Below are 16,672 nucleotides of genomic sequence, written 5' to 3'. Positions count from 1 at the left end.
AACACCTGACCTTCATCTCTGTAACACCTGACCTTCATCACTGTAAAACCTGACCTTCATCACTGTAACACCTGACCTTCATCACTGTAACACCTGACCTTCATCACTGTAAAACCTGACCTTCATCTCTGTAACACCTGACCTTCATCACTGTAACACCTGACCTTCATCACTGTAAAACCTGACCTTCATCTCTGTAACACCTGACCTTCATCTCTGTAACACCTGACCTTCATCACTGTAAAACCTGACCTTCATCTCTGTAACACCTGACCTTCATCACTGTAAAACCTGACCTTCATCACTATAACACCTGACCTTCATCACTGTAACACCTGACCTTCATCACTGTAACACCTGACCTTCATCACTGTAACACCTGACCTTCATCACTGTAAAACCTGACCTTCATCTCTGTAACACCTGACCTTCATCACTGTAAAACCTGACCTTCATCACTGTAACACCTGACCTTCATCACTGTAACACCTGACCTTCATCACTATAACACCTGACCTTCATCACTGTAAAACCTGACCTTCATCACTGTAACACCTGACCTTCATCTCTGTAACACCTGACCTTCATCACTGTAACACCTGACCTTCATCACTGTAACACCTGACCTTCATCTCTGTAACACCTGACCTTCATCACTATAACACCTGACCTTCATCACTGTAACATCTGACCTTCATCACTGTAAAACCTGACCTTCATCACTGTAACACCTGACCTTCATCACTGTAACACCTGACCTTCATCACTATAACACCTGACCTTCATCACTGTAAAACCTGACCTTCATCTCTGTAACACCTGACCTTCATCACAGTAACACCTGACCTTCATCTCTGTAACACCTGACCTTCATCACTGTAAAACCTGACCTTCATCACTATAACACCTGACCTTCATCACTGTAACACCTGACCTTCATCACTGTAACACCTGACCTTCATCTCTGTAACACCTGACCTTCATCACTATAACACCTGACCTTCATCACTGTAACACCTGACCTTCATCACTATAACACCTGACCTTCTTCTCAGTAACACCTGACCACCACCTGATCTGGATCTGACATCAGACCACGTCAGACCACTTGAGACCAGGTTCAGGGTTACCTGTCCTACCTGTTACAGTGCTGTGGAGCACAGAGATGAGAGGAGTTAAAGGGTTAATGAGGTGAGTTTACCTGAGTTGTAGGCTGAGGAGTCTCCCTGGAACGGACAGTCAGTCAGAGCTCCGGCTTTGGCAACGCTGCCCCCCAGAGCCAGTCTGAGGGACTCCACTGCACCCTGACGGGGGTGGGGGGGGGGGGGGGGGGGGGGGGGGGGGGGGGGGATGGGGGCAGATTGTCAGTGATCAGACAGAGCTCAGTCTGTCTCTGAGGTTGTATCAGTAAAGATGTTTAAATGTGATAAAAGTGAGACAGGAGAGACAGACAGGTGAAGAAGTGTGAAACATCAGACAGCGTGCTGACGCCCTCTACAGGCTGCAGAGTTCATTACAGCCACAATCTGAACAAACTACATCCTGGTGATTTATGAATCAATAATATGTTCAATTATAAAAAGTATTAATGGTGTAAAATTATTATTATTATCATTATTATCATTAATATTATTATTAAAGGGTAACTTTGCTGATTTTCTATATTTGTCTTCATGTTTGGATCCAAACCAACAATGAACTGATCTACTAACAAGTCGACGTGTCAGTGATCTACTGACTTCATCATGAAGAGTTCAGTCTCGTTAGTTTGTCTCTTGACATTGGACATTATAAATTTACCTCTTAAAATTAAGATGTTGTGATCTGCAGCACAACAAGCTGGTGAAGCTGTAAACAGAACCGTGTTCCTGCACATGCTCAGTAGCGTCTGCCTTACACAGAACTACTCTCCAGAGACTGAAAACATGATGCTGTTATTAGTCTTTGGAGCCGTTTCTAAACCAAAACTCTTCATGATGAAGGAACATGTGACTCACTGACGTGTTTTTAATAGTTTCTGGACAACAACAGAGGAATCAGATTTATCAGCAATTATACAAACACAGTACTTGTTAGTAGATCAGTTCATTGTTGGTTTGGATCCAAACATGAAGACAAATAGAAAAAAATCACCAGAATGATCCTTTAAATTATCTTTCACAGCGTTTCGTAGTTTATTAAAGTGATTTGATTTTCTTTGTGTATCAGAGATGAAGACTGACTCCAGACCAGACAGGAGACAGATCTCAAGTCTTTGTGTGATCTAGTGCTGCAACAATTAGTCAATAAATCAACAGAAAAATCATTTTCACATTTTGATAATCTAATAATCGTTTTAGTAAATTTGTTAAATAAAAATGCCGAGCATCAGCTGGTGGCAGCTTCACTAATGGGAAGACTGGAAGCTTCTCTGTGTAATTTATGACAGTAAACTGAATTCCTTTGTATTTCAGACTGTTGATCGGACAAAACAAGACATTTGAAGACGTCACCTCAGGATCTTGTGTTTTCCTCTATTTTGTGACATTTTATTGACAAAACGGTGAGTTGAATAATTGAGAAAATAACTGGCAGATCAATCGATGATGAAAATAATGGTTAGTTGCAGCGTTAGTGTAACCTCACCATCGATCCCGGCTCACATTTCTTCTCCAACTACAAATCTTTTCAAGGCTGATTTACAACCGAAGGCTTAAGAATGATTTCTGAACATGAAGTTTGTCCTGAGGTTTCGCTCATATGGACATTAAATGTGAGGATTTCCTCCTGTGATGCCACACACACCTGGAGTCGAGCGTACGCCTTCTGTCCGTGTCGGATCTCCACCATCTCCGCCTCTCTGGGCAGAGGAACCAACGGCGGCAGACCCTGGCTGGAGTCGGCCAATCGGCAGTTGACGTACAGCTCCATTTGCATGTTGTCACGGTGAAGGCCGCCGAGTCGCAGGATGATGGAGTGACTCCGCCCGTCGGCCAGGTTGGCATTCTGCAGGCTGACAGTGTGAAGCTTCCCGTCAGCTCTGACGTAACGCACCAGCACTGAAGAAGAAGAAGAAGAAGAAGAAGGTGGTCACTGTTTCTGCTGACCTCATCAAACAGGTCAGGTGTCGGTCAGGTGACTCATCTACAGAATCACTGTAGTCAACTTTCATCCAAATGTGTCTAAATTATAACTGGATTTCAAGAAAATGTTCAGTATAAAATGCAGTGAATGTAACAGATAAACAGTCGCTGCCATTAAACCGTCGCAGAAGAAGAAACAGCGAGATGACGTCGTTAAAAGAGCGACAGTCAAAGCTCAAACGATGGAAAACATGATGGAAATATGACATTTCTGTTAGTTTCATGTATTGATTTGAGGAAGGTTACAGTCTCCTCATCATCGCTCCACACAGATCTGATGTTTTCAGCTCTTCAGTGACGTCTCAGTCACATGATTCATTTATTCACTCAGTCTGTTTCCTGTCTGAGCTGCTGTTACACCTCAGACAGGAAACTGGACTGACACAGGTGGACCGAAACACACATGAGCTCAAAGTTTGTTATCAGACAGACTTCAACATGTCAGAAATGAAATATATCTTTGAACTGTTTAGTCACGGCAGGCGGTGACTTATAGCTCCTAACAGCAGGAACAGGTGCATGCTGGGTGATAATTCACAGAAAAAGAAGCACACAGCCAGATGTGGAGTAACAATAACAATGAAATTATAATTAAAATGCCTAAAAAAAGAAGGTTTCCAGTTAAAGTCTCCTGTCAGACTGATCTGAAGTCAGTTTTCAGGATCAGCTGATGAGTTTGTATTCAGACAGTAAAGGTGAGTCAGGTCAGCAGTCACCAGCGTTTACACAGAGAGAGTCTGTAGATCAGAGACTTTTCTGTTGGCAGCTCACAGCAGCAGGAAGAGGGAAAGCTGACCAATAAAAACCTTCCTCTTCCTCTTCTTCCTCTGTGTCACAGAGCTCCACTGTTCTCCAAAAACTGTTCAAAAACACATCAAGGAGCCGCAGCGTCCGTCATGACAACACGTCTCACTGTCTGTGCTGCAAAAACCATCGAAACGATTCAATATTCATGACGAGTTTCACATGTGACTCCTGACAGTTGGACTGAATGTGATGAGTTTCTGTTGTCACGTGATGTGTCACGTATGTTTTCATGTTGTATGAACGTTGTGTGAATGTTGTCCAGACTGAAGACTTTTCTGTTTGTCTTTGGATTCATATCTTATTCTATTTTAGCTTATTTTAATTTACATTTCACTCATTTTAACTGTATTTAAATGGGTCTTTTTATAATGTGCACAGATTTAATTCATCTCTGAGAATGAATCCACTGATCGCAGAGATTCTGTTGGAATTAACTGAAATTCCTGCAAAACATTCCTGCTGTAAACCGCAGTGTGATCAGAACTTTAATCTATGAAACCAGCAGGTTGAAATTTCTCTTGAATGAGACGTTGAATGTGAACGCAGCTTCAGGGCTGAACTGACAAAAAGATTCATTTTCTAGATGTGATGAAATCAGGCGAACAAACAAACAAACAAACAAACAAACATCTGAGAGACAGAAAAAACCTCAAATAAATCAAATAATAAGTTCACCGCTCTCTGATTTGTATCAGAGCTGCAACTAACAATTATTTTCAACACCGAGTAACCTGCTGGTTATTTAAGTTCAGTCAGTAAACCAGTGTGCACTCAGTAGACTGCAGATGTTGTCCAGCTGTGATCACCTGCAGCTCCAACGAGTCAGCAGTCAGTGGTGATTTAAAATACGCTTTTCAACAACTGTGAATCGGTGCAACCATGAGACGTCCTTGAGGTCATAAATGTGCACAAAAAATATTAGACTGATGGGTCCAGTAGTGTGTGAGATTCTCTACAGACACACACGATCCCTGCAGATTAAACCTGGCTCCTGTTGTATGAAGATGAACTCAGTCTGACAGACGTCTTGTTGACAGTTTCCCTGAGAAACCATCAAGCAGAAGGCAAATCCTACAATACAGCTGCAACCATTAGTCAATTAATCAATTAGCTGCCAACTATTAAATTAATCGCCAGCTATTGTGATAATTGATTAATTGTTTTGAGTTATTTTTAAGAGGAAAAAGTCCAAATTCTTTGATTCCAGCTTCTTAGATGTGAATATTTTCTGGTTTCTTTAGTGTCTATGACAGTAAACTGAATATCTTACGTCATGTTGGACTTTGGATCAACCAAATGACTCGATCTCACTCTCTGCTGTCGCTGATCACTGCATCTGATTCACATGAGCCTTCAGAAGCTCCTGCAGGTTCAACTGAACTGACAAACACTTTTAGTGCTGACTGACTCTAACAGACTGTAAGAAACTCACTAGCCTAGCAACATGAAAGCTACAAGCAACCCAGAACGCACCACTCTCTGTAGGAGCCACTCTACATTCAAAAAGAATATCTGATGATGTGAACACATAACTGTTTCATTAATTTCCTGAATAAAATATCATCTTACTGAATGTCTTTGTGTTTTGGATTGTTGGACGGACAAAACTAGACTTTTGAAGGCGCCTAGGACGCCATGGAAGGACATTTTTCACTACATTTTCATTGTTTTTTGATGTGCTACAGACCAGTTAATCAAGAAAACATGGATGTTCTCCATCTTTCCAAACTGTCCAAACTTTGTTGACAGCAGCAGGATATTATTTATCCAGAGAAATGTCACTGAGAGCCCTGCTGCAGGCTGCTGTTTCTGTCAGAGACGGACATGAAAGTAAATAAAGCTCTGACAATTGGTGTCAGTAGGTGTCAAAGGACAGTTCCCAGTATTCCCAGTGTGTTAAACCAGCAGTCAGGAGTCTGTAATCATTCCTGCTGTTCATACTGGATATTAAAAGATCCTTCAAATGTGCTTTAATGGAAGTGATGGAGGATAAAATCCACAGTGTGTCCACACAGTCATTTAAAGTCTGTGTGAAGCTTCTATTCAGCTTCAGCAGTCTGAGTTAGTCATATCAAGAGGATATCTGACACATTTACAGTCTTTTTAGCATCAAATTCCCTCTTTGTGTTTCCTCGGACAGTGTTTCCCTGTTGAGCTGCAGGTGGAAGTATAGTAACAAAAAGAGGAACTTTGGCACTAAAAAGACTGTAACGTTGAAAGATATCTACTTGATTTGACTCATTTGGACGCTGAAGCTTCATATTAGCTTCAGACTGTGGATTTTGTCCTCCATCACTTCCATTGTAAGGTCATTATGAAGGGATCTTCTACTGGTCAGTATGAACAGGAGGAATGATTACAGCAAGAAACACAGCTTTAATGTTCATTTGATGACTGACTGCTGAAAAACTGTGAACTCATCCTTTAAAGTTGAATCACCAACCTTTATTGATCTTCCCCATGACAGCAACCTCCAGGTACTTCCTGTTGTCCTCTTTGCTGTAGAGACCCAGCAGGACTCCTCCCAGCTTTGACGGCAGCCGAAACGTCGACACCACGTAGACGTCATTGAGCGCGCTCAGACCACCTGACAGCTTCTCCACCGCTGCAACACTCTGCTTTGAGTCCTGGAGACTCAACACGTCAATCACTGAGGAAGAGGAGAATCACAGACACGTCAGTCACTGAGGAAGAGGAGAATCACAGACATGTCAGTCACTTAGAGGAGGAATCACAGACATGTCAGTCACTTAGAGGAGGAATCACAGACATGTCAGTCACTTAGAGGAGGAATCACAGACACGTCAGTCACTGAGGAAGAGGACAAATCACAGACACGTCAGTCACTGAGGAAGAGGAGGAATCACAGACACGTCAGTCACTGAGGAAGAGGAGGAATCACAGACACGTCAGTCACTGAGGAAGAGGAGGAATCACAGACACGTCAGTCACTGAGGAAGAGGAGGAATCACAGACACGTCAGTCACTGAGGAAGAGGAGGAATCACAGACACGTCAGTCACTAAGAGGAGGAATCACAGACATGTCAGTCACTTAGAGGAGGAATCACAGACACGTCAGTCACTTAGAGGAGGAATCACAGACACGTCAGTCACTTAGAGGAGGAATCACAGACACGTCAGTCACTTAGAGGAGGAATCACAGACACGTCAGTCACTTAGAGGAGGAATCACAGACACGTCAGTCACTGAGGAAGAGGAGGAATCACAGACACGTCAGTCACTGAGGAAGAGGAGGAATCACAGACACGTCAGTCACTAAGAGAAGGAATCACAGACATGTCAGTCACTTAGAGGAGGAATCACAGACACGTCAGTCACTTAGAGGAGGAATCACAGACACGTCAGTCACTAAGAGGAGGAATCACAGACACGTCAGTCACTTAGAGGAGGAATCACAGACACGTCAGTCACTAAGAGGAGGAATCACAGACACGTCAGTCACTGAGGAAGAGGAGGAATCACAGACATGTCAGTCACTGAGGAAGTGGAGGAATCACAGACACGTTAGTCACTAAGAGAAGGAATCACAGACACGTCAGTCACTGAGGAAGAGGAGGAATCACAGACATGTCAGTCACTGAGGAAGTGGAGGAATCACAGACACGTCAGTCACTGAGGAAGTGGAGGAATCACAGACACGTCAGTCACTGAGGAAGAGGAGGAATCACAGACACGTCAGTCACTTAGAGGAGGAATCACAGACACGTCAGTCACTAAGAGAAGGAATCACAGACACGTCAGTCACTTAGAGGAGGAATCACAGACACGTCAGTCACTTAGAGGAGGAATCACAGACACGTCAGTCACTTAGAGGAGGAATCACAGACACGTCAGTCACTTAGAGGAGGAATCACAGACACGTCAGTTGCAGAGGAAGAGGAGGAATCACAGACACGTCAGTCACTAAGAGGAGGAATCACAGACACGTCAGTCACTGAGGAAGAGGAGGAATCACAGACACGTCAGTCACTGAGGAAGAGGAGGAATCACAGACACGTCAGTCACTTAGAGGAGGAATCACAGACACGTCAGTCACTTAGAGGAGGAATCACAGACACGTCAGTTGCAGAGGAAGAGGAGGAATCACAGACACGTCAGTCACTAAGAGGAGGAATCACAGACACGTCAGTCACTGAGGAAGAGGAGGAATCACAGACACGTCAGTCACTGAGGAAGAGGAGGAATCACAGACACGTCAGTCACTGAGGAAGAGGAGGAATCACAGACACGTCAGTCACTGAGGAAGAGGAGGAATCACAGACATGTCAGTCACTTAGAGGAGGAATCACAGACACGTCAGTCACTTAGAGGAGGAATCACAGACACGTCAGTCACTAAGAGGAGGAATCACAGACACGTCAGTCACTAAGAGGAGGAATCACAGACACGTCAGTCACTGAGGAAGAGGAGGAATCACAGACACGTCAGTCACTGAGGAAGAGGAGGAATCACAGACATGTCAGTCACTTAGAGGAGGAATCACAGACACGTCAGTTGCAGAGGAAGAGGAGGAATCACAGACACGTCAGTCACTAAGAGGAGGAATCACAGACACGTCAGTCGCTGAGGAAGAGGAGGAATCACAGACACGTCAGTCACTAAGAGGAGGAATCACAGACACGTCAGTTGCTGAGGAAGAGGAGGAATCACAGACACGTCAGTCACTAAGAGGAGGAATCACAGACACGTCAGTTGCTGAGGAAGAGGAGGAATCACAGACACGTCAGTCACTGAGGAAGAGGAGGAATCACAGACACGTCAGTCACTGAGGAAGAGGAGGAATCACAGACACGTCAGTCACTGAGGAAGAGGAGGAATCACAGACACGTCAGTCACTGAGGAAGAGGAGGAATCACAGACATGTCAGTCACTTAGAGGAGGAATCACAGACACGTCAGTCACTTAGAGGAGGAATCACAGACACGTCAGTCACTAAGAGGAGGAATCACAGACACGTCAGTCACTAAGAGGAGGAATCACAGACACGTCAGTCACTGAGGAAGAGGAGGAATCACAGACACGTCAGTCACTGAGGAAGAGGAGGAATCACAGACATGTCAGTCACTTAGAGGAGGAATCACAGACACGTCAGTTGCAGAGGAAGAGGAGGAATCACAGACACGTCAGTCACTAAGAGGAGGAATCACAGACACGTCAGTCGCTGAGGAAGAGGAGGAATCACAGACACGTCAGTCACTAAGAGGAGGAATCACAGACACGTCAGTTGCTGAGGAAGAGGAGGAATCACAGACACGTCAGTCACTAAGAGGAGGAATCACAGACACGTCAGTTGCTGAGGAAGAGGAGGAATCACAGACACGTCAGTCACTGAGGAAGAGGAGGAATCACAGACACGTCAGTCACTGAGGAAGAGGAGGAATCACAGACACGTCAGTCACTGAGGAAGAGGAGGAATCACAGACACGTCAGTCACTAAGAGAAGGAATCACAGACACGTCAGTCACTAAGAGGAGGAATCACAGACATGTCAGTCACTTAGAGGAGGAATCACAGACATGTCAGTCACTTAGAGGAGGAATCACAGACACGTCAGTCACTTAGAGGAGGAATCACAGACACGTCAGTCACTTAGAGGAGGAATCACAGACATGTCAGTCACTAAGAGGAGGAATCACAGACATGTCAGTCACTTAGAGGAGGAATCACAGACACGTCAGTCACTTAGAGGAGGAATCACAGACACGTCAGTCACTTAGAGGAGGAATCACAGACACGTCAGTCACTTAGAGGAGGAATCACAGACATGTCAGTCACTTAGAGGAGGAATCACAGACACGTCAGTCACTTAGAGGAGGAATCACAGACACGTCAGTCACTGAGGAAGAGGAGGAATCACAGACACGTCAGTCACTGAGGAAGAGGAGGAATCACAGACACGTCAGTCACTTAGAGGAGGAATCACAGACACGTCAGTCACTAAGAGGAGGAATCACAGACACGTCAGTCACTGAGGAAGAGGAGGAATCACAGACATGTCAGTCACTGAGGAAGTGGAGGAATCACAGACACGTTAGTCACTGAGGAAGAGAAGGAATCACAGACATGTCAGTCACTTAGAGGAGGAATCACAGACACGTCAGTCACTTAGAGGAGGAATCACAGACATGTCAGTCGCTGAGGAAGAGGAGGAATCACAGACACGTCAGTCACTTAGAGGAGGAATCACAGACACGTCAGTCACTTAGAGGAGGAATCACAGACACGTCAGTTGCAGAGGAAGAGGAGGAATCACAGACACGTCAGTCACTAAGAGGAGGAATCACAGACACGTCAGTCGCTGAGGAAGAGGAGGAATCACAGACACGTCAGTCACTAAGAGGAGGAATCACAGACACGTCAGTTGCTGAGGAAGAGGAGGAATCACAGACACGTCAGTTGCTGAGGAAGAGGGGGAATCACAGACAAGTGAGTCACTAAGATAAGGAATCACAGACAAGTCAGATGCTGAGGAAGAGGAGGAATCACAGACATGTCAGTCGCTGAGGAAGAGGAGGAATCACAGACACGTCAGTTGCTGAGGAAGAGGAGGAATCACAGACACGTCAGACGCTGAGTAAAAGGAGGAATCACAGACACGTCAGTCACTAAGAGGAGGAATCACAGACACGTCAGATGCTGAGGAAGAGGAGGAATCACAGACATGTCAGTCACTAAGAGGAGGAATCACAGACATGTCAGTCGCTGAGGAAGAGGAGGAATCACAGACATGTCAGTCGCTGAGGAAGAGGAGGAATCACAGACACGTCAGTCGCTGAGGGAGTAAAGGAATCACTGTGTTAATCACAGAGTTAATTACAGTGTTAATTACAGTGTTAATCAGAGTTAATTACAGTGTTAACCACAGAGTTAATTACAGTGTTAATTACAGTGTTAATCAGAGTTAATTACAGTGTTAACCACAGAGTTAATTACAGACTTAATCACAATGTTAATCACAATTAATTACAGTGTTAATTACAGTGTTATTATAATATTAATCAGAGTTAATTTAAAAGTTAATCACAGAGTTCATAAGTGTTAAGTGTTAATTACAGAGTTAATTACAGTGTAAATCAGAGTTAATAAGTGTTAAGTGTTAATTACATAGTTAATTACAGTGTTAATCGCAGAGTTCATAAGCATTAAGTGTTAATTACAGAGTTAATTACAGTATAAATCAGAGTTAATAAGTGTTAAGTGTTAATTACGTAGTTAATTACAGTGTTAATCACAGAGTTAATACGTGTTAAGTGTTAATTACAGAGTTAATTACAATGTTAATCACAGACACGTCAGTCACTGAGGAGGAGGAGGAATCACAGACACGTCAGTCACTGAGGAAGTGGAAGAATCACTGTGTTAATCACAGAGTTAATTACAGTGTTAATTACAGTGTTAATCACAGAGTTAATTACAGTGTTAATCACAGAGTTAATTACAGACTTAATCACAATGTTAATCACAGAGTTAATTACAGAGTTAATCACTGTGTTAATTACAGAGTTAATTACAGTGTTAATCACAGAGACGTCAGTCACTAAGAGGAGGAATCACAGACATGTCAGTCACTGAGGAAGAGGAGGAATCACTGTGTTAATCACATAGTTAATTACAGTTAATTACAGTGTTAATTACAGAGTGAATTACAGTGTTAATCATAGAGTTAATTACAGTGTCAATTATAGTGTTAATCACAGTTAATTACAGTGTTAATTACAATGGTAATCACAGAGTTAATTACAGACTTAATCACAATGTTAATCACAGTTAATTACAGTGTTAATCACATAGTTAATTACAGTGTTAATCACAATATTAATTGCGATTAATTGCAGCGTAAATCAGTTATTTACAGTATAAATTACAATGTTATTATAATCTTAATCATAGTTAATTTCAATGTTAATCACAGTTAATTACAGTGTTAATCACATAGTTAATTAGTGTTAATCACAATATTAATCACATGATTAATTGCAGCGTAAATCACAGTTATTTACACTATTAATTACAATGTTATTATAATCTTAATCATAGTTAATTTCAAAGTTAATCACAGAGTTAATCACTATGTTAATTACATAGTTAATTACATAGTTAATTACAGTGTTAATCACAGAGTTCATAAGTGTTAAGTGTTAATTACATAGTTAATTACAATGTTAATCACAGAGTTAATTACAGAGATAATTACAGTGTTCATTACAATGTTAATCACAGAATTAATCACTGTGTTAATTTCAATGTTAATCAAAAAAAGTATTAATCACAGCTTTAATCACAGCTTTAATTACAATGTTAATAATAGCGTTAATTATAGAGTTAATAACAATGTTAATTACAGAGTTAATTACAGTGTTAAACACAGAGTTAATAGCAGTGTTAAGTGTTAATTACAGTGTTAATTACAATGTTAATCACAGAGTTAATTACAATGTTAATCAGTGTTAATCACAGTTTCAACAACAGTGTTAATCAGTGTTGATTACAGCGTTAAGCACAGTGTTAATTATAGTGTTAATTGCAATGTTAATTGCAATATTAATCACAGTGTTAATCAGTGTTAATTACAGTGATAATTACAGGTTTGTTAGTGATGTATAGAAGGTTTGCAGAGCAGCAGTCAGTGCTGGCAGCCTGGAAGAGCCCAGTATGACCAGTATGTTATGTTCTGTGTGCGTTTCTCTGCCTTTTAAAATATAATTTAATTGTAAACCAGCAGATGAAAATCACACAAAGTTCTGACACTCCAGAAATCAGTCGATCAATTTCATCTGGAAAAGTTCATTAATGGTAAAAGTATGAATGTGTGTGTAGAATCTGAGACACACATTCAGACTGTTGAGTGAAGAAACTCCAGTTGATCATTGAACTGCAGTTCAGCTCTAACAGGATGGTCGTGATGATCCGGTTTACCTGATGTTTCAGGGTCCTGGTGGTCTACATAACTCTTTCTGCTGTCACAACTCAAACTGTCTCTAATCAATAATATCTAATCAATACTTAATCCGGTCACAGATTCAGGTGCAAGAACTTCTACAAATGAGTTTCAACTGTTGATCATGTTAATCGATCATCTCATTGACGCGGAGTTTATTCGCGTTGAACGTTAATTCAGCAGCGGTCGGTTCTGTCGGTGTTACCTTGTCGGTCCGGTCCGTCCGTTCCGTCCGGGACTCCCGCCGCCAGCTGAGCACCGATGACTGACAGCAAAACCGGAACCACGACGCTCCAACCCCCCATGTCTGAGAGAGACCGGGACAGGGCCAGGAGAACCGGCAGGGAGAGGCTTGTCTAACGGGGACGGAGAAGCGGGAGAACCGAGCCACACAGCCGGATCCAGAGAGCAGAGACGCGGCGGCGGCGGCGGAGAGCTTCCGTCCGGAGGAGCAGCAGGAGAACCGGGGAGCAGAGGACACACGGAGCCGGGGAGAGACAGACAGCCGCCGGACCGACCGGAGGAGAAACAGCTGGAAACTGCTGCTGGCGCGCGCCGCTCGTGCGCGCAGAGTGACTGAAAAGCGCGCGACTGAAGAAACCCGCGCGGACGAGAGTTTCTGTCCGACATGACGGAAATATTACAACATGAAAGTTTATTAATTATGTTATAAAGTCCACCAGGAGAAGAGAAAGAGCGGAACAATAAGAATATGTATGATAATTCTGAATTAAGACTTTATAAGACGAGCTGATGACGTTGAGCCCGACCGATAGGTGAACAATTATCAGCCGGTTATTGGCTAATTGCTGATATATCTGTTTATGTGTCGGCCGATAAATGAGAGGAAATTAAAGGACAGAAATACCAAAGATAAGTTTTAAAAATGTTAGAGAAGTGATGCATTTATTTTAATCTGCAATTTTTACATTTGTTTTTCTTGAACTCAAAAATATTAATTTGAGATGTGTTGTGTGAAAATGTAATAATAATATCAGCTGATAACATTAAACTCTCAAGTATCGGTTGGGCTATAATAAGTGATAATGTTTATTTACTGTCAGTAACAGCTGACTAGAGCATCTCAGCACTTTGAGTCAGAAAGGCTAAATTTAGATTTATCACAAGTATATTTTTTATATATACTGAGTAAAATGAAACGGAGACACCCTTCAGATACACATACTGAATATACATTGTATAATATATAATATATATGCAAATATAGAGAGAATATATAACTATGTTAACTAAATCAGTTCAGACTAAATAACAGTTATTCAGTGTTGTTAGTTTGGTCATTTGGAACTGAAGCTGTTACTGAATCCTATTAATAATCTTTCACTTGTTTGTTTGTTCTGTGGATGTTTTCATTGTTTTCTGTAATTCTTGTGTGATAACTCACCTTAAATAAATGTTGACTTAACTTTTATGAGGTATTCAATATACAATAATGTTTTTAATTAGAGTGATTAGATTATAAAATGTGAAAAATAAGGACACATTATCCAGCTGAAAAATGAAACAGAAAATCCTGAAGATGGAACCAGAAGCTGTTTAATGTTTGTTTTTACTGGTGATTGGTGATCGGTGGACTGATGCTCTGAGCGGCTGGAAACAGGCTCCATTGTTACCAGCAGCAGGTCAGAGGTCAGAGGTCAGAGGTCAGGTCTCTGCTGTCCATTCAGCTTTTGTTCTGGACCTCCATTCAGTCCTGCAGCGGCCCGGCAGAGGGTCCAGAGCCAGACTGTGAGAACCAGAGACATTCTGTCTGTTCTTCACCTCGTCATGAGGCTGCTCGAAGGTTCAGATTTGGTTTCAGGGTGAAAGTTTGAATCAGGTTTCCCTCCACAGCCTTTTTATTTACAGTAACAAAACTTTATTTATACATCATGTAGAGACAAGCTGAGAAACCCAGTGTAAATGTAGAACATAACACATTCTTTAAAAACTGTAAATTATTCATATTTTCAGTGATTTACAGCCATATATGAACTTAATGAAAATGAGTTGTAAAGATTGTATATTATAGTTTTATTTCTTACATGTTTCTGCTGTGTGTGTGTGTGTGTGTGTGTGTGTGTGTGTGTGTGTGTATCAACAGTGAAACTGTATTTTTTACAATCTTGAAATGTTCTATAATAATATTTCCAGTGATTTTCACTAAAGTTTTATTGGCACTTTGTTAAATTGACAAAATGATGTTAGACTTAAAGCTTTGTGCTGAAAATAAGGAGACGTGCATGTGAGGTGAGGACAGGCAAAAACTAAATGTAATGTAGAACCATCCACCAGAATTACACACCTGACACAGAACATCATGTAGGAAGATATAATTAAACATAAATCTTAAATTAAATGTTTTTAAATGTTTAAAATCCCCTGAGAGTTGTACAGTTTGGTTGGCTGGTCAGATGGTTCTCAGGTGGACCTTTGAAACCCCGACAGGACACTGAGTGCTCTGGTGGCTCTGAAGGACTCTGGGGACTATGAGGGCTCTGAGGGACTCTGGGGACTCTGAGGACTCTGGGGACTCTGAGGGCTCTGGGGGCTCTGAGGGCTCTGGGGGCCCTGGGGGCTCTGGGGACTCTGAGGGCTCTGAGGACTATGAGGACTCTGGCGACTATGAGGGCTCTGGCGACTATGAGGGCTCTGAGGGACTCAGGGGACTCTGAGGGCTCTGGGGACTATGAGGGCTCTGGGGGCCCTGGGGGCTCTGGGGGACTCTGGGGACTCTGAGGGCTCTGGGGACTATGAGGGCTCTGGGGGCCCTGGGGGCTCTGGGGACTCTGAGGGCTCTGAGGACTATGAGGACTCTGGCGACTATGAGGGCTCTGGGGACTATGAGGGCTCTGAGGGACTCTGGGGACTCTGAGGGCTCTGAGGACTATGAGGACTCTGGCGACTATGAGGGCTCTGGGGACTATGAGGGCTCTGAGGGACTCTGGGGACTCTGAGGGCTCTGAGGACTATGAGGACTCTGGCGACTATGAGGGCTCTGGGGGCTCTGGCAACTATGAGGGCTCTGGGGACTATGAGAGCTCTGGGGGCTCTGAGGGCTCTGGGGACTCTGAGGGCTCTATGGGGTTTGGGGGGCTCTGAGGGTTCTGGGGTTTTTTGGGGACAATGAGGGCTCTGATGGCTCTGGGGGTTTTTTGGGAGCTCTGAAGGCTCTGGGGGCTTTTGGGAACACTGAGGGCTCTGGGGGGTTTGGGGGGCTCTGAAGGCTCTGGGGGGTTTTGAGGGCTCTGAGGGCTCTTGGGGACTATGAGGGCTCTGAAGGCTCTGGTGGGTTTTGGGGGCTCTGAGGGCTCTGGGGGGTTTTGGGGGCTCTGAAGGCTCTGGGGGGTTTGGGGGTTCTCACGGCTCTGGGGGGTTTCAGGGGCTCTGGGGGCTCTGATGGCTCTGGGGGGTTTGGGGGCTCTCAGGGCGCTGGGGACTATAGGGCTCCGAGGGCTCTGGGGGGTTTAGGGGGCTCTGAGGGCTCTGGGGGGTTTTGGGGGTTCTGGCGGCTCTGGGGGGTTTTGGGGGTTCTGACGGCTCTGGGGACTATGAGGGGTCTGGGGGGTTTGGGGGGCTCTGAGGGCTCTGAAGGCTCTGGGGGGTTTTGGGGGCTCTGAGGGCTCTGGGTATTATGAGGGCTCTGGGGGTTTTGGGGGGCTCTGGGGGCTCTGAAGGCTGTGGGGACTATGAGGGCTCTGGGGCGTTTTGGGGGCTCTGAAGGCTGTGGGGACTATGAGGGCTCTGGGGCGTTTTGGGGGCTCTGAAGGCTGTGGGGACTAT

At 43.7% G+C, this 16,672-nt stretch overlaps 1 protein-coding gene across 1 annotated transcript in view; it reads right to left on the bottom strand.

Moving 5' to 3' along the window:
- Positions 1–13,804, bottom strand: part of thbs3a (thrombospondin 3a) — a 62,786-nt gene extending 48,982 nt beyond the window's left edge. The window contains exons 1-4 of the mRNA XM_042424278.1: positions 13,095–13,804; positions 6,373–6,579; positions 2,785–3,038; positions 1,202–1,304 (exon numbers count right to left, since the gene is read on the bottom strand). Of these exons, the coding sequence (XP_042280212.1) occupies positions 1,202–1,304; positions 2,785–3,038; positions 6,373–6,579; positions 13,095–13,194 (664 nt within the window). The 5' untranslated portion in view covers positions 13,195–13,804. The remainder of the gene's footprint in view (positions 1–1,201; positions 1,305–2,784; positions 3,039–6,372; positions 6,580–13,094) is intronic.
- Positions 13,805–16,672: the final 2,868 nt, after the last annotated feature.

The sequence above is a fragment of the Thunnus maccoyii genome, chromosome 10 (assembly GCF_910596095.1).
Source record: "Thunnus maccoyii chromosome 10, fThuMac1.1, whole genome shotgun sequence".
In the NCBI taxonomy this organism is placed as follows: domain Eukaryota; kingdom Metazoa; phylum Chordata; class Actinopteri; order Scombriformes; family Scombridae; genus Thunnus; species Thunnus maccoyii.
The sequence above is the reverse complement of the archived record's forward strand: the minus strand, read 5'-3'. Positions and strand labels throughout refer to the sequence as shown.